Source organism: Balaenoptera physalus, assembly GCF_965194825.1.
Source record: "Balaenoptera physalus genome assembly, chromosome: 12".
Lineage (NCBI taxonomy): Eukaryota > Metazoa > Chordata > Mammalia > Artiodactyla > Balaenopteridae > Balaenoptera > Balaenoptera physalus.
The window spans coordinates 24,496,563-24,519,649 of record NC_138897.1 but is presented as its reverse complement, the minus strand read 5'-3'; the positions used below and the strand labels follow the sequence as shown (position 1 = coordinate 24,519,649).

The 23,087-nt window shown below is 45.2% G+C and overlaps 1 protein-coding gene across 6 annotated transcripts in view; it reads right to left on the bottom strand.

The window, feature by feature from the left end:
• The window catches only part of MYO5B (myosin VB), a 361,242-nt gene that overhangs the window by 152,761 nt on the left and 185,394 nt on the right, over positions 1-23,087 (bottom strand). For all 6 annotated transcript variants that reach the window (XM_082416526.1, XM_082416523.1, XM_082416524.1 and 3 more), the window contains exons 5-6: positions 8,996-9,152; positions 739-882 (exon numbers count right to left, since the gene is read on the bottom strand). In XM_082416526.1, the coding sequence (XP_082272652.1) occupies positions 739-882; positions 8,996-9,152 (301 nt within the window). The remainder of the gene's footprint in view (positions 1-738; positions 883-8,995; positions 9,153-23,087) is intronic.

The following is a 23,087-nucleotide window of genomic DNA, read 5'->3' as shown; positions in this document are numbered from 1 at the left end:
GAAATGAAGTAAGTGGTCAAGTAGGTTTTTTTTTTTTTTAAATATAACTTACCAAATAAGATTCCTGGTGAAAGTTGAAATCCACAGACCCTATATGACATTCCCCTGATCGCAAGACTCCGAAGTCCACAAAGAACACAAGTCTTATTCTTCACTGTATCTCTGGTGACTAGCACAGGGCTAGCACATAACAAACAATATACGTTTGTTGACTGAACCTTAAAACAATGCCCTGGGACTTCCCTGGTGATCCAGTAGTTAAGAATCCACCTTCTAATGCAGGGGACATGGGTTCACTCCCTGGTCAGGGAACTAAGATCCCACATGCCTCAGGGCAACTAAGCCCACACACCTCAACTACTGAGCCCGCACGCCACAACTAGCGAAGCCTGTGTGCCGCAACAAAGACCCAGCGCAGCCAATAAATAAATAAATAAATACATAGATAGATAGATATTGTGCTTGCATGGTATATGCATGGTATTTATTTATTTAAAAATAAATAAATAAAAATAAAAACAATGCTCACTGAAACATATCAATACTGAGTAAAAATTTTTCAGGTCTGATGCCTATAAATGAATACTTACTAATGAAAAAAAAATGAAAACCAAAAGAACAAGTCTATCCAAATACAGGTTCAAACAATGAGATGTTCTTTGGGCATAGGAAGCAGAACGTGGAGCGAGTAAAAATCCACGGGGAAAAAATACAAGAAGGTCCAGTCACAGGGCTCACCTGAAAGACCACTCTGGACTTCTCCAAAAGGTATGTCCTCATGTTGGCCCCAATGATGCGGTACCTCTTGTCAAAGCCGATCTGAATGTACTTTCCGAAACGGCTACTGTTGTCATTGCGAGTGGTTTTAGCATTCCCAATGGCCTGTGCAGAACAAACAAACAAAAAGTGTGCACAACATGGCGGGCTTTCTTAAATTTCAGGACTGTATGCTCATGGCGGCACCTCTATTCCCTCCCTCTTCCTTCCTTCTAGAACCTCTCTACTATTAGGATGACAATGGGCCGAGCTAAAAGAAAACAAAACAACTTCATTTTCCTTCTTCCCTTACTCCTAACGATGGCCAATGAGAGTGATGAGTTGACTGATGGTCTCTCTAAAGGGGACTAAACAGCTGGAAGGTGCACCCCATTGACCTTCTTCTCTTCTTCCTTTTCCTACCTGGAATGTGCATGTGATGGCTACAGCTGCAGCAGTCACCTTGGGACCACGAGGGAAAGGTCTAGAGAATCACAGAAACCACTGCTCTGACATCCTTGGGCCACTAAATCAATGCCAGCACCCAAGAGCTCTAGACTTTCTGTGAGAAAAAGGAATCTTCCAGGGCTTAATCCACTTTGATCAGGTCTCCACTAATCAAATGTCAAATATCATTCCCAACTGTTAAATGGTAATTCCTAGAAAGAGACCAAATGTCAAACGCCCCCCTCCCCCCAACACACACATAATCACTAGGACATATCAGGAAGCCATCAACCTCTTGGTACTATTTCTTACACAGCAGCAGGGACACAGTTCAAAACACGAGACAATAATGTAAAAGACGAGTGGCTAAATGACTGGTCTCACTGTGTGATTATTCACTTTCTATAAAACATCACATTGCTGATGGGTTGGTAATGAACATACTAATATTGAAACCCCTTTCACATGTTTACTTTTCAGGTGGTTACAACACTTGAAAAATATCCACTGTAATTTTTCAGTTGTCTAGGAAATTTGAGGCACAAAGAGGCTAGAAGAAGATCACGATTTCGGAGGCCCTGAGGGACCCAGCCCAGCCCAGCCTCTCATCACTCTTGCCCTCTGTCTCCAGCCTCTTATGATTCTGAACTTGCTTTTCTTTCTCAAAAGACCTATGTTCTCTCTGCCTCCTCCCCCACCCCCCAAGTTTCACAAACACGGTTCCCTCTGCTGGGAACACTCTCTGCCCATGCTCCCTCCACCTCTTCTTTCTGGTCTCAGCTCAAATGTGGCTTCTTCAGGAAGGCCTACCCTGGCCTCGTAAGCGAGGGGAGCTCCCTCACCATGTGCTCTCCCAGGCCTCACTCTGCACGTCCCCTTGTTTCCCTAACCCCCATCTCCACGAGACACCACCCTGTCTCCGTGAGAGCGGGGTGTGCACATCTGCTTCCCCATGGGACCTCCCGCACTCACCCCAGTGCCCAGCACACGGCAGGCATTCAAAACATCTGAGTGAATGGAAGCATAGATGAACTTGGGTTTTGGTTTTCTTTCCTGTGAAATAAGAATTTTGAAGTCCTTGTCCTCGAAGGTCACTTGCCTCTTTAGGTCCCTAAAATCTCCTGTTAGGGTCATGAATACATCTTTTTTTCTTTTAGGGTTTAAAGTGTATACAGCAACCTATACATCACATATACAGTGTGTACCTCTGTAGGAAAGTGGGGAAAGTGTAACCCCAGTACATTGCATCGCTCTGAAGGGAACCATGGAGCATGGAACACGCCCCTAAGGTCAGGGCGAGGCTGGAGTCTGGCCAAGCGGAAACGACTGTCAGAGAGATGACTAATCCGAGGAGTTTACGTCATCACTCATGCCCCTCAGCACCCACCAACCTCATCATCTCAGCAGGGGCTTCACTGCACCCACTTCCAAGAGAGCCCTGATCCTTCAAGGCACCATGTGACAAGCCACTGTCAGACTTCAGGGAGCCTATTCTGTTTGAAAAGTGGCAAGGAGGGCTGTATTCCCTAAAATGCAGGTAAAAGTGATGGTTTCCCAGGCCTCCATCACAAGCTAGGTCCTGGGCTGGGATCCCTTTAGTTTCCCTGAATCCAGACAAGAATCCCAGGGGAGAGGCATTATCAACTTTCCTCATACTTATGGGAAAATTTAGGCTTAGAGAGGGTAAGCAGTGTGCCCAGGGTCACATGGCTGGGAAGTGCCAACACCAAGATATAAATTCAGATATAACTGAGTCCACAGTCTATGTTCATTCCACTTGGTTTCACAGTCCTTTTCCAACTCTCCAAACTACTCACCACCAGATAGGAGCTGCCACCCATGTGGGTGACTTCTCACATCTCAAACAGCCAGGTCAAATCAAAGGATAAAGACAAAGACATGAATCCTCACTTTTACCTTTTTATAAGAAAGGGGAGAAAAGCCTTTCAGAGGATGGCAGGGAACCAACTCATTACTCTGACAACCAGTAGATAAGGAATCAAACATCCATCCTAACTTCCCTGTGTAAACTCTATCAGCGTAACTAGTTGGCAAGGAGAAGTTTCTCTTCCTAAACTTATTCCAGCTGATAAATGCAAGAGGAAAAATAGAATGAGAACGTCACCATTTTGTAACTCCTGATGAATTAATAGATCTAGGCATAAGCAATGGCTGCTGACATCACCAAAAGACACCTAAATATTCTGTGCGTCTTGATGGGAATACATAACACCACCAATAAAGGGTTCTTGGATTTTAAGAACAAACGAGCAAACAAACAAACCTAAATCTAATCAAGCCTCTAAGTTTTACTACCCTTTCAAAGGATATACAGAGGCCAAAGGAACATGTTAACAACATCAGGAGGGTGCAATCAGCAAAGGCCAGTTTGTGTAAAATTCTAAAGGATTATCTAGTTTCAAACAAAAAATCTCGATTCCAAAATTTCAAAAAATTCGAATTTTGTCATTTCTAAAATGGCAACAAGAACCGTTACCATATCTGAGATCACTCCTTGTGGTAGCTTAGGGAAAGCTTGCCAACAGTCTAAAGATCACTGCCAAAAGGTCTATCCTCCTTACCTCACTAGGCTGCTTTGAGAAGTGATATAATGGATCTACAAGTACTTTGAAAGTATATAATGGTACCCACAAAGGGAAGGGGTTGTTTGTATTATTACTACCAAACCATAAACGCTACTCTAGGCATGAAGAACTTCCAACTTCTACACGTGTGTGAAGGACCTGCACGTTGTTCTTTATCTTTTAAACCCTTGCTAGGTTTTTTGTTGTTGTTGCTTATTGACTTAGAAAACATTCTGATGCATGAGGAAAACAAATCCAGTTGTTATATATAATGAAAACCCAGGCTTTGACTCTGAGTCCACAATCCAACAAAAGACACAGTTATGATACAAATAGTTAAAATTTGGAAAATGAACAAATGATGTATGCAGGGAATGCATGGAAGAAACTCACATGACCAATAAACATAAGATACTCAACCTCAGTGGAAATCAGAGAAATGTAGACAAAAATGACAGTCCAGAGTGGCAATAACTAAAGAACTTTGATACTATGAAATGATGATGAGGATGTGAGGAAAAAGGAACTCTCATACACTGCTGGTCCAAATGTAAACTGCAACAGCCATTCTTAAGAACAATTTGGCACATCTAGTAAAATTGAACATATATGGACCTAACAATCCAGCAACTGTACTTCTAGATATTACCTAGAGAAACTCACACAAGTGTACAAGTGGGTGTGCAAAAGAATGTTTAATGCAGGCTGTATCTAACAATAAAAAATACAATCTAAATGTCTACCAATAGGAGGAAGAGATAAATAAAATGTGGAATATTCATAAATGGGATGCTGAAAAGCTGTTAAACTAAACTAGAGCATGATGCATGGATAAATAAAAAAACAATGAGTGAAAAGCAAGTTGCAAAGTGGTTAACAGAATATGATACCATTTATATGTGATATAAAAGAACTACCTTTTTTCTGGTTTATACATGTACAAATATTTAGTAAAGTAAAAATGGACTGCAACAAATCATTTCAATATGATTGGGATTATACAATAACGAGATGCATATCAACCAGTGTGGAAACAGAGAAGGGAGAAATTAGCCAATGCTGGCAGAACAGGAAACGCTTTAAGAAGTGTAAGATGAAGTGGATCTTAAAGGGTGAGTAGAATTTTACCAGTGGGGAAGGAAAAGGAATTTTATTTATAAATATAGTGTAGGCAAAGGGACAGGGGTATGTGAGAGCCCCAACAAGTGAGGAATGGCTAGAGTGTGTTGAAACATGAGAGAAAACAAGAGGAGAAGGTAAGGTATGTTGGGGGCAGATTCTTGTATGAATAGGTTAATAGTTGTAGGCCTTCTTGCTTCTTCAGCTTAAAAAAAAAGTCAAACCCTGAAAATTACATAGTAACTGGTCTTAGTTTCTGTCAATTTTGCTCACTGTACCCCTAGCCCCCTTTCTTTCTCCCAGGTTGAGGGGAGTCTCTGGGGCTCCTAGAGTTGTATGCCTGCAGACTCCAGTCAGCCCAAGAAGCCATGTGACCCCTCTGGGCTGGGCTTGGGTTCTGTCCCTGCTCTATCAGTCTCTTGGCTAGCAATATCTTTTTAATCAGTGCAGAGTTGTGAACAAATCACTCCCAGGATGCTGACAAGCTCTTAAACAGAATGGGGTCAGAGAGCTCTGGCGCTGACAATAAATCATCCCAATCCACCCCAGCCAATCCCAATCCACCCTCAAGCCACCTTTAATTCAAACAACTGCCACTTAGCGCAGCCCACTGGGAATTCCGCCTCCTCAGACGGCCCTCAACTCTCCAACTCCCTAGGAGGCATCTGCAGCTGCTGGCCTGCAGAAATAATGAGGTGATGACATGACTGTAACTGATTGCTTCGTTGGGAGGTGCCAGCCTTCCCCGGGACAGGACTGGAGCCATCAGTAATCAGCTGTGCCCTGATTAAAACATGACGTGCACTGGTTGTAACCCTCTGAGGAGCCACAAAGCCGACTGGGCTTCCTGACACAAGGGCCCAAGTAAGACTCTGAACTTGTGAAAAGTTGGGTCTTGGCAGAGCAGAAGCTGCTCTTTCTCTGCTTGGCAACACTCTAATTCCACCTAGAGTTCTTCCTGGCAATAATTCTTCCTTCCCATGTTCATGTCCAATATTTCTCTCAAATGTAACACTCAATAACAGCTCAAGGGATAGTCTCTATGATAACAAAGCTCTGTATTTGACAGAATGAGCCCTCTGGACTTACCCACAAAATTTCCAAAGTACCAATTTGCACAACTGTAGAAATGTAATGTTTTGCGCTCAAACCACTGTAGTATTTGTTTACGTGACATCACACAAGATTGGGCTGGGTCATGTACACACTCTCCTTCTCTAGGGGTGTGCATGTTGCTCTCACATTTCTTCCATGCCTCCCCAGCAGTCCACCAGCCTACTCAAGCTATAACAGATACTGAAAACATTAGATCATTTCAGATCACGGTCATTTAAAAAACATTCCCAAAGCAGCGACCCAAACAGGTGCACGCCAATGTTCACGGCAGCATTATTCACACTGGCCAAAAGGTGGACACAACCCAACTATCAGCACAGGAATGGATAAACAAAATGTGGTATATACATGCAACAAAATGTTATGCAGCCATTAAAAAAAACCCCACAAAGTCCTGATGCATGCTACAACATGGATGAACCTTGGAAACATTATGCTAAGTGAAATCAGCCTGACACAAGAGGACTGATGTCATATGATTCCACTTGTATGAGAGACACCAAAGAGGCAAATTCACAGGGACAGAAATTAGAATAGAGGTTACCAGAGGGTGAGTAGAGGGGAGAATAGGACGTTATTGCTGAATGGGTACAGAGTTTCTGTTTGGATGATTAAAAAAAATTCTGGAAATGGATGGTGGTGATGGTTGCACAACGTTGTGAATGTACTCAATACCACTCAACTGCACACTTAAAATGGTTAAGGTGATAAATTTTACATTACGTATGTTTTATTACAACAAAACAATAAAATTAAAAAAAATCATTCCCCCTGTGTCTTGTACCTGGCTTAATAATGTGGTGATCTGTCTTCACTAAATTCCTATCTTGGCTAACAAGAACTGTGTTCAGTCACCAGAGATCAAACAGGTTTCTTCCCTTCCCTGTTTTGTCCAGAATAACTACGTACTTTACCTCCAAAAGAAGAGGCACTCTGTGTCTCTGCAATCTTACTACCTAAAAGATGAACTGAATTTTGAAACTCAGAGGCAAAGGAAAAGCTGAAATCCTGGTCTCATTCCCACCTAAGATGAAATGTGATGCTGATCGTAGAGTGCTGTCTTAGCTGCCTCCATTGAAGTGCAGTAGACGGCCCAAGGTGGGGTGTGGACTCAAGTCCATGATCGTCTCCTGAATCCAGGCCATGGCCAGGCCGCCACCTTGGGGCTTAGAATAAATGCTATGAGCAAAGGGGCTACCAACTAAATGTCTGACAAAAGGAAGTTAAATTATGGTAAAACCATCTATTAATGTATGTTTGTAGCCAATAAGTTTGTAAAAAGCTTAATAATATGGGGACAAGGCATATACTATAATATTCAGTGAAAAAGCTGGAAGGAAATATACCAAAATATGGAACAATTATTAGCAGGCTGTAGGATCATGGGGGATTATTCCCTTTTCTTCCATATTTTCCAGTGACTCCTTCCTACCTTTTTAATATTTATTCAATAAATGGTTCTCAAACAGGTGTAGGACCCAGATCCGCAGCATCAGGATCACTTGGAACTTGTGAGCAATGCAGATTCTCAGGCCCTTCTGAACCAGAAACTCTGGGGGTGGTGCCCAGCTACCTGCTTTAACAAGGCCTCCAGGCGATTCTGATGCACAGTCAAGTTTAAGAACAACTGTAATCTAATAAAAGTGTTTTTTTGTTTGTTTTTATCTGTTTGGTAAAAATGCCTTCAGCTGTATTGACCATTTCCCAATTCATACAAGAACAGATACCAAAACTTGCTTTTGCCTAATTCTTAGTGAACACAGTGTGTCTGATTACTCAGCAGAGAGTAAAAGTTCTCTGGATAATGCAACTCTGTAGGCAGGAGAGTTTGTGTGGATAATCAACGAGCTCCTATGAACTGAGACTCAATTTACTCCTGCACTTGGTAAAGGAAGAGGGAGAGAGAGGGGACCTGGGAAGGTCCAGGCAGGTTCTTGTTCCGCCAGCTCCAAAATAATCTGAAGGACCAACCACACCGGTGCTTTGTGTCGTAATCGACGGGGCTCAAGGCTGTGCAGAGAAACCTGATGCTGTTTTGGCAGCTTTTGGCCTCAACCAAATTTCTTCTTATTGAAACAAAGGGGCTGTTCGGGGCTGGCAGAAGGGCCTACTCCTACCAGACTGCAGCCCAGACAATAACGAAGAGCCTCAGCTTCAAAGGCAGGAAATCAAAGCTGGCTCAGGGACTGTGCAGCCATTTAGCTCAACTCCATGAGAATGAAGCTTTTATAAGGAACGGAAGAAAAAGAGAAATGGAGTTCTGACCGTATAACATGGTTTACTATAGCTAGACCCAAGGTTTTGGAAATATCTCTGGCCCTGCACTTGCATCGGCCGCTCTGAGGCCACCCAGCCGGGAGGTAGGGGTGGTGAAGAGACAGGCAAGACCTGTCCATGCCAACAAAGGTAACATTTTCTGAGGATCTTCAACAGATTCTGTGTCGTCACATAGCTTTTGACTCTATCTCCCCACCCAAAGATAAAGCGTCCAAATATTTTTTGGGAAAAAGGGGAATCTTTTATCTAGGCCTCCTCACCGCCATGAACACTGCCCTCCTGATTCAGCAGACCTTCAATAGCATCAAATGGTTTTGGTGGGACACTGATTTGCTGACACAGGATGGCAGCGGGAGGGAGGAACACAGCAGAGATGGCTGTAGATGGGGGAGGACTGTCACAACAGTATTCAGCAGAGTCAAGGAACAAGGAAAACGTGAAGAGGTCACTCTATCCAATATTGGGGATCTGGGCTACCGGGTCAGAATATTCCCAAATCTGTGGTTTTAGGCGCACCTCTGAAATTCTTCCCTCAGCAGTGGACAATGGGTTCTTGGGGAGAGGCATGAATGCTGACCACGTGAGTGGCTTCCAAGAACTCTGTGATCGGCCACGCGAGGCTGGACGCTCAGCAGTCTTAGTGCCAGCAGAAGGGACTCCAGCCAAGAAGGCCAAGGACATTTGCATGGCTTTACCTCCATGATGGGACTGGACGCCAGGACCTTCTCTTCGATGTTGGTGTCACTGGCCGAGCCACTCACCGTGGCGAAATAGCGCATGGCGTACTTGGCCGACACGGTCTTGCCGGCTCCAGACTCCCCGCTGACTATGATGGACTGGTTCTTCTCATCTCTGCAAAGGAAAAAGCCTCGGTCAGTCGCTGGCCGTGGAAAGGCATGGTCGCCTTCCAATGACACTGTCGCCTTCCAGTGACACTGTTGACAAGGGCCCGAACCCAATCAGGAGCATCCCTCCCTCGTTTAGGAGTAAATGTGAGGGGCAGCGTAAAAATAGCCCACCTTCCTTCATACGCTTGCTTGCACAAGATCTGAAAGTGAGAGAAAGAAGCTCTGAGAAGGGCTTACAAATCCTATTTTATGACCTGAGGGAACGGGGATGTAGCCGTCGGGTCACTCTCCCAAGCTCTCTCTGGAGGCAGTACCCCACAGACCACTCCCTTACATAGACATCCCCTGAGAACGTACATAAATATACACTTTCAGTTACATAATCTCGCCTTTCTGTTACATGCCCATCTTGTGCCACTTTCTTCAAGAGCAAGGTTCTTTTCTTCTCCTCTTGTATTTGAGCCTAGCATGCCAGCAGACACAGTTCTGAACATTTTTGTTCATGTAGATCTATCACAAAGGGCATGCTACTAACCACCAGGCTGATCTTGCCTCAAGTTTCCCAGAAATTAGATAAAACAGCTATCGATTGCAATAAGAGGGAGTTCAGTCAGACTAAATGGGAGGCAGAGAGCAGATACTCTACATCAGATAAAATGTATCTGTATGTATCCCTTTGAGACAGATACAAGACAGACAAGTAATGGAAAACGCAGCCTATCTGGTCTCCAAGGAACATGGATGTTCAAGCAGGGAGTAAGAACAAACAACTGGGCTACAAGTTTGGGAAACGAACTGCTTGTAAGAGCTATACTCAGCCATCTACCTCCAGCCCACAAATCCACTGCCAGGAGGACGGCAGGCACTTCGCTTTCAATCTGCAGTACCTTTAACAGTGCCTGGCATAGAGAATACACCCGAGATAAAATATTATGTTGGAGGAGAAGCCAACTTAGGGATCAACCAGCCCTCTTCTTTTCCAGGTGAAGAAACCGAGAAGTGTGAAGTCAGGTTTAGAACACAGGTCTCCTGGCACCAGCCCAGTACTCCTAACACCAGCTCCTGTGGCTTCCTGGGCAGGGCTGGCTACAGAAAGAACGGCCTGCCTCACCTTGGTAATTATCAGCACAGGTAGATTGTACCTGATCAGCACAGGTGGATGAATGTTGGCCCTGCTTCTGGGCCAACAGCTGAGAAGCTGAAAAAGTGGTGTGATGACACGGATGTCAACTAGAGGTGAACTAGAAAGACAGACAAGAACCGCTTTGAAAGGGGGGCCCCCGGGGGAGAGTCAGGTGCGGTAGCCGGGCTGAAGAAACCTTAACCTTCAGCTGCTCTTCAAGGTCAGCAACGAGCTGAGCAGTCTCAGCTCACACACACCATCATTAAGTGGGGAGGGACCTGAGTGAATACAGGTGGCTAGTAGATGCTATTGAGAAGATGAAGCTGAAAAAATTGATCTTTCAAATTGGCTATACAACCAATTACCTGAGAAGTTACATAGAATCTCACCTAGTATTTGGAGGATGGAATAAGAAGTGGCTTTCGGAGCGCCCTTGTAGCTCTAGGATACCATGGTCATGAGAGTGTTTCTCCTCTCCTTGGTTCTGTGAAAACCTCATATTGAAAGGTGGCCTCTGAAGAAGCCTGTGGATGCCTACAGTTCCCATTCTCATTTGTTGTTTAAATTTGATATGACATCCACTGGACCCTGGGGACCAGGACAGGTATCACCCCTCCTCTTCTCAATACCATCACAATCAACTCCTTAGAGAACTGCTCAGAAGCACAACCATCCCCAGGGACTAAGCGTCTAACAAGCTGGGCTTTAGACCTATGAAAGAGAACCAAGTTTGAGGCCACCTTTAAAACTACCTGAATCTGCAACAAGGAGAACTAAATTGCAGGAGCCATACCCAAAAGTTTGGAGTTTTGCTCAAAGTCTGTATGTTTAACCTAAAAAGGATGAGCACAGGTTGTGTCTAAGACTTAGTCCTCTTCAGAGAACCACATCGAATGGGGAGGTATATACTGTCCAAAGAACTTAATAAGGATCCCTGGGAGCAATATGTGGATGCCAGGAGAGAATTAATCAGATTGGTGGGGGGCTGGGGGTCGTGGGTGCTGCCAGCCTCCCTGCGGCAACACAGCACACAGAGGGAACTGAACTGCGAAGAGACCCAGATAACATACTACATCTGGCACCAAAAAGGTGGTACAGACCAGTGACACCTGCCACTTTCCACTTGCTGTGTCAAGATGTGCATTGCCCTGTGCATCACTGGGAAATGATTGAAAAGTCACACACTGCTCAGGAAAGAGAATGACTCATACAAGTGGCAGAAAACTTTGAGGACCAAGCAGGCTATTCCAAGTGTAAGTGGACAGAAAGGCAAAAAGGCAGGGCTACTTCACGTGACAACAAAGTGTCAGGACCTCACAAAGAGAGGGAATCAAGGCAGGGAAACAAAAACCTGGCAGGACATGGAAGCTAACTTTGGTGTTTTGATGAAAATGCATATACGTGGCCAAACTATTATCAGGGGTTATAAACATCCCCAAGTGTTTCAAATCTTTACGCTCGAGGCTCTTGGGCGTGAGGGAGTCTGGGCAACGACCATTAGTGCTAACTCCCACCTAATTTGGTGGATAGTCAGACTGATGCTGGTAAGACTAAAGTCAGGGAAATTCAACTCTTCTTAGACCAACAAGGACCTTTTAACAACTCCCCTTACTGAGACCAACTTAAAATATTTTTAAAAATTGATGATTTTTATTTAGTTCCACTGCACTTCTGCACATCCTACCTACGCCCATTCTTAGTCTACTACATGGCCGGGTGCACATGACGTATCTGTACACTATTTGTAACGGCCCATAAGCTGGCCTTGGGGATGATGTGTAACAGCATCTTCAGTCTGTTCTACCCATATTAGCTTTGCTTCCAACTCAACTAGAGAACACAAGACCAGAATACGGGTAGTAAAAACAACTTGATTTTGAAGCTCACGTGCACTGCTTAGCTGTCTGACTTTGGGCAAGGGAGTTGACCTCCTGACCCTCAGATTATCTCAGTCCAGTCTCTTATGACTTTGATCCCCAACCATGCTCATGCTCTTCTAGGTGGTCACCTTGACTTAGGGACCTAGGTCTCTAATTCAACCTAACATTCCTGCCAGATTAAATGTCTAAAGCACAGCTCTAATCACGCTCTCCCCGCTCAAAAAAAGTTAACTACTCATCGCTTACAGAATCAAGTCCAAACTCCTTAGTTGAACCCCTCCACAATGCACATCCCAATGCTAAAGCCCTTGATAAGCGTCGGCAGACTATGGTGCTAAGAACAGAACACCGGGCTTTTGGTCTAAGGATCTTGCCTGAGTCCTGGTTCAGCCATCAGCAGGCTCTTTGTAAGCCTTAACCACATTACAGAGGATACCCCCATCTTACAGATTTGCTGCAAGATTATATGAAACGATCTCTACACTTTGTATAAGATGAGGGTATTATAGTCCAGACAAAATGAGCTACGCGTCAGTCTCTGAAACTGCACACTTTCCCAGCACTGCCATTTATGCTTTTCCCCCTACCTGAAATCACCTTCAACATACACCCATCTACTGAAGTCCGACCTGTCTCAGGCAGCCCAGCAGGCAATTATTTCTCTGCCTTCTAAAGTCTCACGTCATTTGCTTTGTGCCACTTGTGCGGCATTGTCACCTCTCATCCCATATTGATGTCAGGCCCTCTGTGGTCATTTTACTTGTTGTGTGACCTTGGGTCACTTTTTTTCTCTGGGCTTTGTCTTTTCATCTTGTCAAGTACAAGGTTGTGACATGGACTCCCCCAGTGATTTAATGTCTCTGACATTCGATGATTCCGTGATCAAAATTGTAACAGGAAGTGTGGGTGGGGAAAAGCTCTCAGTTTCAAACTTCCATTACTTAGGGCTGGTTGTGGGGGAGATATTTATGAGCATGGAATTCTACCCAGTGTCCTTCAAAAACACAACCAAGGTATGGCTCCATCCATTCGGCCCAGTTACAGACATGACTTAGCTGACAACTTGGGTCCATGTGCTTTTCAGTCAGTCCTTTTCTCCTGAGCCCAGTGAGGTTCCCTTTACAGGCATTCCTTGGAGATACTGCAGGTTCGTTTCCAGACCACCACAATAAGGCAAATATCCCAATAAAGAGAATATCACAGTAAAGCGTCACATGAATTTTTTGGTTTCCCAGTACATGTAAGTTATGTTTACACTATACTGTAGTCTAGTAAGTGCACAAGAGCATTATGTCTAAAAAAAAACAATGTACATACCTTAATTTAAAAATACTTTATTGCAAAAACAAATGCTAACCACCATCTGAGCCTTCAGCCAGCTGTAATCTTTTTGCTTGGCGGGGCGTCCTGCTGCTGACTGGTCAGAGTGGTGGTGCTGAAGCCTGGGACGGCTGTGACTGTTTCTTAAAACAAGACCACAGTGCAGTTTGCTGCAGCGACTGACTCCTCCTTTCACTTGAACACTCAGAGCCATTGTAGGGTTATTAATTGGCCTAAGTTCAATATTGTGTCTCGGGAAATAGGGAGGCCCGAGGAGAGGGGGAGAGATGGGGGAACGGCTGGTTGGAGGAACAGGCAGAACACACAAAACACTTATCAATTAACTTCACCCTCTTACATGGGTGTGGTTCGTAGCACCCCAAAACAATTACAATGGTAACATCAAAGATCATTGATCGCAGATCACGGTAACAAATAGAATAATTGTGGAAAAGTTTGAAATACTACAAGAATTACCAAAATGTGACACAGAGACTTGAAGTGAGTAAATGCTGTTGGAAAAATGGTGCCAATAGACTTGCTTGACACAGGGTTGCCACGAACCTTCAGTTTGTAAAAAAAAAAAAAAAAAAAAAAAAGGCATTATCTGTGAAGCACAATATAGCAAAGGGCAATAAAACAAGGTCTGCCTGTATTTAGAAAAATTAACCCATGGCCATGGCATTTCATGCCGTGAAATACCAGCCGTTACTCAGGCCCAGGCTGTCTTCAGGAAGGCAGCACCACCCTAAGCAGGAAAAGCCCCTTGAAGGCCTGTGCATCAGGCAAGAGCACAGGACTCCCGGTCAGGTACCAGCCACTCTCCAGCTTCCAGGTGAAACACCAGTAACCAACACGTGCACCACAGACTCTCCCTGGTTCACACTGGATCCCTGTCTGTGACATCTGAGAGGCGGGATTTAATTGCTGCTAAGCCACCTGCTCTTCTGGTAAAAGTTTCCCACCAAATCACTGCAGCACTTGAAGCTCCCTGAGCAAGGCCAACCTCTCTCCCCGTCCCCATTTTTGGAGAGTGGAAAAGGCGGCTGTCCAGGCACCTGAGGTCCACACTGCAGAGCACTGATCATCCAGGGAGACACTGCGGGAACTGCGGGGACACCCCGCTGAAGTGTTGTCTTGTTTGGGTTTCCCGCAGAGAATAATTCATCACCCGTGGCCTCCCCATCAGCAATGCGCACACAGAACCATCAGGAAAGCACTGCTTCAGCCGATTCTGACTGAGAGAAGCACCGGCTGTGACAGTGAGGCCAGGCCCTCCACCTGTGGACGGCTGTGACAATGAGGCCAGGCCCTCCACCTGTGGACGGGTGTGGCACCACCATCCTCCCACCTGGAATCCCCTGTTCTAACTGCCACAGTGCGTCCACACATCAGTCACTGAACTGAGAGCTCCCGGAGGGCGGGCACTTGCTTTAACCTTGAACCTGCAGGGTTCCTGGGGCCGAAGCCTCATCGTCACTTCCCGTGCCCCGACCCAGGCCTCCTCTGTGTAAGTGGCACCAGCCTCCACTCACCCACTTCAGCCAGAAACCTGGGAGTCACTGTGGATTCCTCCCTTTCCCTCCAGCCAGCATGTCCTACTGAATTCACCTCCCAGTACAGACGGCTCTCTTCTCTGGACCTCCTAGTCCCAGCCATCATCATCTCTGACAAGCATTGCAATAGCAGCTTTCTAACCCTCACTGTCATCCTTCTGTAAGGCAACCTTTTTATATGACCTTTTGTCGTGAATATTGGATCAAACCTCTCCCCCTGCTTTAAGCCGTCCAATGGCACCCCTCTGCTTCCAAGATCCCAGCTCTGGGATCATGTTCAATGCCCTCCGTGAACCAGCACCTCTCTTTCCAGCTTTATCACGTGCCACTCTTCTCTTTGTTCACAACGTTCAAGCGACACAGGGCTTGTTTCTTTATTCCTTCCTACTTTACAGCTGTCTGAAGCTATTGCAGTTCGAACTTATTTTCCCTTCTTTGACCTCACAACTCTTAATGCCTGGTACTCAATCATATTCTGATGGCGGCTCACGCCTTACTACTTTTCATTGTAATTAATGACCACCACCTACTCACATCATGCTCGAATGGTGTACAAAACTCTTGGCCATGTTATCTCTTGCTTAGGACTCATGAGACTATTGGTGCCAGACTTCTCATTTTAAAGAGGATAAAACTGAAGTTTGGAAAGGCCGAGTGATCTTCCCAGAGCTCTCAGCTAGTAAGACACCAAGTGCAAACTTGAACACAGGCTTCCTTACCCCTGTACAATTTCCCACTGGGTTATGCTGTGATATCTCTGTATCACCATTACCGCCCCTTCGTGTATAATCAAGCATCCATTAGTGAATCCCCCTAACAAATCGCCTCGGTTAAGACATTAGACATGAACCAGGTGTCCTCAGTGCTGGTTGGCTTAGCATCAAGGCCTCAGCTAAAACATCACTTCTTCAGAAGCCCTTCCCTGACCACCCTACTTTCATAGCATTCAGCATACAATTTACTAATACTTTACTGATCTACTTAGTAGTCCTTCTACCGTTGTCTTCCCCACTAGATGGTAAGTTCCATGACGGCCAATCTCAGATGCAGGGCTTGGATGGGCAGGCCAGCACCTGGATTGTGTCAAGAAAAGAGCCCTAGTAAGGGCTGTCATGTATGGTGGTCTATATAGGCTGAGGCCAGGGTCTGGTGCCCCCTAGACATGTGCAACTTACTGCCTGCAAACCAAACTTGGTGGTTCCTGCCCTGAGTTCAGTTTCCCCAGCTCACCCATGGGAAGGGGGCTGACAGCAGGGGCCTCAAGCCTCAGGCAGGTGCAACTCTCTTTCCCTGGATTGGGCACTCCGTGAGAGAGGTGAAGAGGTGGGAACAAAACCCACTAAAAACCCGGACACACAGTGGAGGTGCAAAGCAGGAGGGAGGAAAAGCCTGGCTAAGGCGCAGCAGGAAGGATTCCCTGTTTCTGAACACATCATTAAGTCCCTCCATCGTTTCTTCCCCAGTAACAAATCATCTGAAAATTTAGGTGTGTCAGTAGAATATATTCTATTCACTAATGGGATAATCAATCTACTGTCTCTTGCCTGTCTATATCTGTCTAGTCTCTAATGATATTTTCAACACCATCATCACAATGCAGGCCATCTACTATGGTTAAAAAAGAAAACGAACTGCCCCAGAGAATGGGAATACAAAGAGTTTTTAATCAAGAATTTCTGTTGAACAAGATATTTGTGTCAGTACCAAGGACAGAGTTAATAACTGGGAGACAGACTAAGAAAACAATGAAAATGAATCTTAGAAGCAATGCCAAATAAAAAAGAATGACAGTACTATATATGGTATGACACTTTCTTTAGAAACTCAACAAGAAAAAAGAAACATGATGCTTAGGGATACAAACACAACTATATTAATACAAAATGATATCAAAACCCCATTAGAATGGGGGAAGTCATGTAACACCAGGTAGAAGGCAGAATCAGATTGGCGGAAATAAAACTGGGTTCTGTGGGGAGGGAAAAGTAAGGTTTGGGGACAGAGATAGGTTAGGATGGAGGTAAAGTTAGGTGAGAAGAATACAGAAAATTACACTGAGGCAGTTCTGGGCTCAAAACAAGAGTCATACAGTTACGGTGAGTCTAAAGTTAAAGATTTCCTCTCAAGGTTGGGGCACTAGAAAGGACAGTCCTGCTGTGAGAAGGGGCTGGGCAAGAAAGCACCAAGCTAGAGATTCTATGAAGCCTGCCAACAAGAAGGCCTGGCTCAAAGTGGGAAGGAGGACATATGTCCTGGCCAGCTAGAGGGAGGGCACCTGTGTGAAGGGTCCTCCGGGCTCACGGCCCAAGCAGGCCCTGGGTTCTAGGTGTGAGGGAGGCAGACAAGCGTCCCTGAGCACCTCTGCCATCAGGCACTAATGTCCTACACTGCCACCCTCCCAGGTAGCGTTGTGTGCTCACAGCCCAGAACTCAAGCCGTTCAAGAAGGCTGCCATAAATATTCACGGAAAACTGCTTAACGGGTAGTTAACAGTCAGAGCCCTAAGTGTCTACTCAGTAAGATGAAACTGAACCTTCTTACAGTGCAGGAGCTAAGTACTTAGTGCATTTCATATCCAAGTATCATTTTTCCACTTCAATTTCACGGTGGCCTTCCGAGTGCTAAGTTCTATTTATAAACCTCCTAGGTGTAGTGCGATACAGGTAGTAGCACTTCCACTTACTCACTATTCCCAGGAGAGGCTGTCTCCTCTCAGATGTGAACGCATCGCAGAAAGAACCTCTGGGAACTCAGTCAAGCCCACCCCTCCCTGGAAGATAAGCAGGGCAGAGTGAGACAAACTGGGTGGGGGGCTCCTTGGTGTGAACGGGGATGTGCCAACTTCTCCGCTTTTAAACTAAAGGGCTGGAAGATGATCCTTAAGACCTCCTGCTATTCCTGAACCCTGTGATTCCAGATCCAGGTTATAGCTGAGCTGTGCGATACTCCACATCAACTGCAGCTACCCGCTAATTTTGAAAATATACCTTGAAACTCAGAAATCTGTGGGTTTAGATGAAGGTGAGCAACAGAGGCAAATGTCTCCTGTGATTTTATACTTTACAGAATTATTTTGTTTAATGTTATCATTAGCTGGGGGTAAACTATGATATACACGTATTTGTACCCTACAGTACCAAATAAACACTTTTCAAGCTCTATTTCATTTGGTGCTGGAAACTGTTCTGCAGTGAAGGAACACATTCAAGTAATACTCAGGTAAAAAGGCTTCTCGTTGGTCAGTAGTCCAGCTAGTTGGTATCTGAAGCCAGGTGCATCTGAGCACCTCAGTCTAAAGCTCATCCTCTTTCTCTACACCGCACTCTCTCTGCCAAGCTACCAGTAAGATACGAGGTCTTTTACGATTTCTCTTACAGATACTGCCTCATCCATTCATCTTTTAAATTTAGGGCATCCCTGCAAGTCAATTTCAGCATCTCCTCTCATTTCTCCAGGTTGTCTCTAACGTGATCTCATCTTTCCTTATGACTACAACTGCCACCCAAAAGTTGTCCACACTCAGATATATCTCCCCAACCCAGCTGTCTCCCAAGAGCCAAGCACATATGCACAACTGCCCTCTGGACAATGATACTCATCCTTTCTCTCCGGGATTCTTCCACAGCATCATAACTGGTCCTCCTGTGCCTATTTTAGCCCCTGCTCAATCCATTCTCCTCATTGCCATTGGAAAGATATTTCCAAAACACTCATTTGACTGTATGTAGGTCCCGCTAAGCACCCTCTCATGAGACACTGGGGCCTGTGGGATGCCTTCAGCGTCTTCAGCATTCCAGGTCCTTGGTGACCTATTCCAAGACGCCATTCCAGGCAGAGGTGTCAGGCTGTGCAAAGGGTGGGAAAGCACAAGCAGTGTTCAGGGAAGAGGGTGAAGTTTAGGGCACTAAGACCCCAACAGGTAAGTCACGGCCTCTGGCAACAATTTGACTGCAAAGAACCATCGTTTGTTCATCAGCCCTGGCTGTACATTAGAAACACCTGTGGAACTTATGAAACTCCCCTCCTGGATTCCACAGCAGACCAACTGGATCACAATCTCTGGGGGTGGGGCCCAGATATTTGTTTTTTTTTAATTCCACAAGTGATTCTGATGTTCTGCTACAACATTAGTTCTGCTAGGGTTAAGAACCACTGCTCAACAGCTTAATTAAATGGGTCACTATATAAATATGTTCAGGTACTCATAGAAATTCAAATACCCTGTAAATTATTCATGGTTGATATCAGCCTAATACCACGTAACACTGAACGTAAAACAACGATTAGCTACACAGAGTCTCAGAGGCTACACAGTCCTTAATGTGTGAATTTATTAACCATTTTCCCTGGCTGCAAACAATAGGAGCCTTTACATTTAAGTCTAAGCTCCAGCTAATGGTTTATGATAAATCACCTAGAAATCAAAGTAGAGTCTCCTCATTAATCGGATTTACACTGTTGATACCCACACAGTTGAAATAACAGTGGAGACTGGTTAGAAGCACGCAGATGCACACACACTACCCGGAGTGTGCTGCTGCCCGCTAATGCCTATAGCTGGGGAAAGGAGACGGCTCTGCCCTACCCCTACTCCAGGTGTTCTCCACCTGGGGCCCACACACTCCCAACAGGCCCATGAACACAGCTTGCCCTACCCCTACTTCAGGTGTTCTCCACCTGGGGCCCACACACTCCCAACAGGCCCATGAACACAGCTTGCCCTACCCCTACTTCAGGTGTTCTCCACCTGGGCCCACACACTCCCAACAGGCCCATGAACACAGCTTGCCCTACCCCTACTTCAGGTGTTCTCTACCTGGGGCCCACACACTCCCAACAGGCCCATGAACACAGCTTGCCCTACCCCTACTTCAGGTGTTCTCCACCGGGGGCCCACACACTCCCAACAGGCCCATGAACACAATTCAGGGGGAGCCGTGAACTTAAATGGAATAAAAAGCACATCTTTATTTAGTTTTTACTAAACTTTAACAACTTTAACATTTCCTTCAATATAGCCAAAAATTATACAAATGAACTTATTTATAAAACAGAAATAGACTCTCAGATATAGAAGAAAAACTTATGGTTACCAAAAGGGAAAGCAAGGGGACGGATAAATTAGGAGTTTGGGATTAACAGATACACACTACTATATATAAAATAGATAAACAACAAGGTCCTGCTGTATGGTACAGGGAACTATATTCGATACCTTGTAATAACCTATGGAAAAGAATCTGAAAAAGAAAAAAAATATATATATATATATATAAAATGGAATCACTTTGCTGTACACCAGAAACTAACACAACATTGTAAATCAACTATACTTCAATTTAAAAACATAAAGAAAACAAAAGAATAGAGTCAAAAACAGAGAGCAGAACAGGAAGAACCTGTGACTCTGACACCCTATTACAGTTGCTGCAGACAGCATTAAATATTTACACTCACCACTACTTCAAAATGATAGTTATTATTAGATCTGCCACTAATGCATTAACCATGCCTTATATTTATCACAAACTCCTAAAATATTTTGATAATTTCAATATAATCAGTCCTTTGTAATTGTACATATTATATTTGATACATTTAAATGTTTTAAATGGAACAAAAATGGTTAAGAACCCCTGAACCTCTTTTCAAAGTGTTTTTCTTTTCTTTTCTTTTCCTGATTGCAAAATCCTGCCTCTTTACACAGTATTAATGACAACGACGTTCAAGGAAACCATACTTACATTCATCAGTCCTGCTGCATTTTCCAAGAGCCAATCAGAAACACCACTAAGTGTGTTGCTAGAGGTGGGAGGCAGATGCCAGAGACCCCTAGGATATGGGGCAAGGCTCTCTCCACTGGAAAACACTGTAGCTTAAGCCATAAAGTTGGTATATAAACTTTCAGGCCTTAAAACTGAAGCTTCCTAGAAGACCAAATGGCACTCTCACACTGTCTGCATCTTACTGTCCTTAACAGTCCAACACCGTCCTTTGGGAATGCAAGGATTTTGAGACGTGCTTTCTAATAAGTTCCTGGGTGATGCGGATGCTGCTGGTCTGGGCACCCTGAGAATCATTATCCCTTCGCTGGTTTGAAATTTCATGATTCTCGTATGTGGCCTTGAAATTATACAGCACCTGGGCCTGAAGCTGAATCTGCCTTGGTTATTTTGGGAAGTCTACCCCAGAGTGTAAGGAGCTGGCTCAAAAGACAGTGTTTGTGGGCCCGTCTCCCTGCCTCCAGTTGCCACAAGGCTCTCACAGGCCTCCGCTCACAGGGACTCTTCACTGAGTTCAGCTTTCTCTGGACCCTTCCTCTCCTAAATGCAGCCACCCCAGCCTCGTGGCCCACAAACCGTTTGTCCAACCTTTCAAGTATGAAACGCTCAGCACCGGGTGGGGGTGGGAAAGGAGGACAGGTGCTCAGCACTGGGTAGTGTCAGGAACTGCCAGGCCCTAGGGCGGACGGTGGACAAACCAGAGTCTGGTGCCCAGAAGGCATTCAGTATTTCATGATGAAGGAACAGATACTGTAGGTGGAAAAAGAGAATGCGAAAGACAGTTTGGCTACGGAAAGGTACTGCTAATTGCCGTCATTTGTGTCAGCTATTTAATATTTATGCCCGAATTATCACGTAGCACAATGATTATGAACATCATTAAACATGTTAGACTAATTCTGCTGTAGGCTTTACTCAGCTACAAAAATAAATGCTCCACCTTCACAGTGTTTTTCCTATACAACTTAAAAAAATTAGACCACTACTGCCAGGCACAAACCCACAGACCTGAGCCACGAGGAAGGTGACTGCCTTAGGAATCTCACTTACGACCCACTAGCCATAAACTAAAGAGTCCCAAAGGCAAGTAAAGTAAGGAGGACCATGCAGGTGTGGGTTTGACTACAATGCACTGGAGCCTAAGCATCAGTTAAGCAGGGTAGTAAAGCTTTTAAGAAAAAGACGTGATAGATAAAGGAACCAGGAAACTCAGGGCAAAGCAAGTCTCTGCAACTTGCAGATAAAGGCAGTGGAAACTAAGGTTCCAAGACATACTGGAGAGGGGGGTTGATACAGGATAGAGAAGTCATGCCTTTCTTGAGGGCAAAGGTCAGCAGGGGGGTCAGTGGCACAAGTGGGAAGCTAGCAGAAGTTCCAGGGTCAATATCCATGTTCTGCTAACAGATCTATAAAGGAAGAGCTTTTCCGTTCTTCTCCCTTCAACGGGGGCTCTAAGCAGGCAAGGAATATGTGTATAGGACTCTTAGACAATACAGAATTGGAGAATAAAGGGCAGCATTTGCTTTTCTGTGTAGTTTTCTTTGATATGAAATGCAGTCTCCTGTGACAAAGTCGCCAAGATGTTGAACGTGGAGCACTTCAGTTACCTGTGTCCGTAATGAGCTCTAGTTCATAAGAGAGCTTTTGACTGTTGGCTACTTTGCTGTGTCTCCGCCCTCACCATCCTCTTTCTTAGTGTAAACACACCCACTCTCCTTCCGCTTCCTGCTTTTAGTCACTTCATAGCATCACCCAAAGAGGGTACACAGTAGAACGAGAGGGAATATGGCACAGGGAGGGGCTTCACTTGACCGGACCAAAGGCTCTCCTCGGCTGCCTCCATCCCAGGTGGCCCAGGGAGCTGCCCCGGCACCAGGTTGGAGGTGGAATTCCCACCACCTTCTGCAATTCCCACCACCTTCTGCACTCTCCAGCCTCACCAGGGACCCCATGTCCAGCGGACCACACTGAGACAGACTGACACACAGGACTGTGAAGAGCGGGAGATTAGGAAAACAGAGCAGTCAGTAGCATACAGCAGCAAAGCTGTGAGAAATCTGGGCCGGGGCTGGGGTGGGGCCAGCAGAGGAACCAGCCCGACCCCATGAGTTTCACCCTCCACGGGCAGAACTAGCACCGCCATTGCAAGTTGTAAGGAAGCTGCCGTCAGCTCCGAGAGACACGAAACCTTTGTAGGTGCAGTCAAATGGCACTATGCCTGCTCTCCCACGTTCAGCCACACTTTCTTTTTACCTCTTTCTCACTGTAATTTTCTTT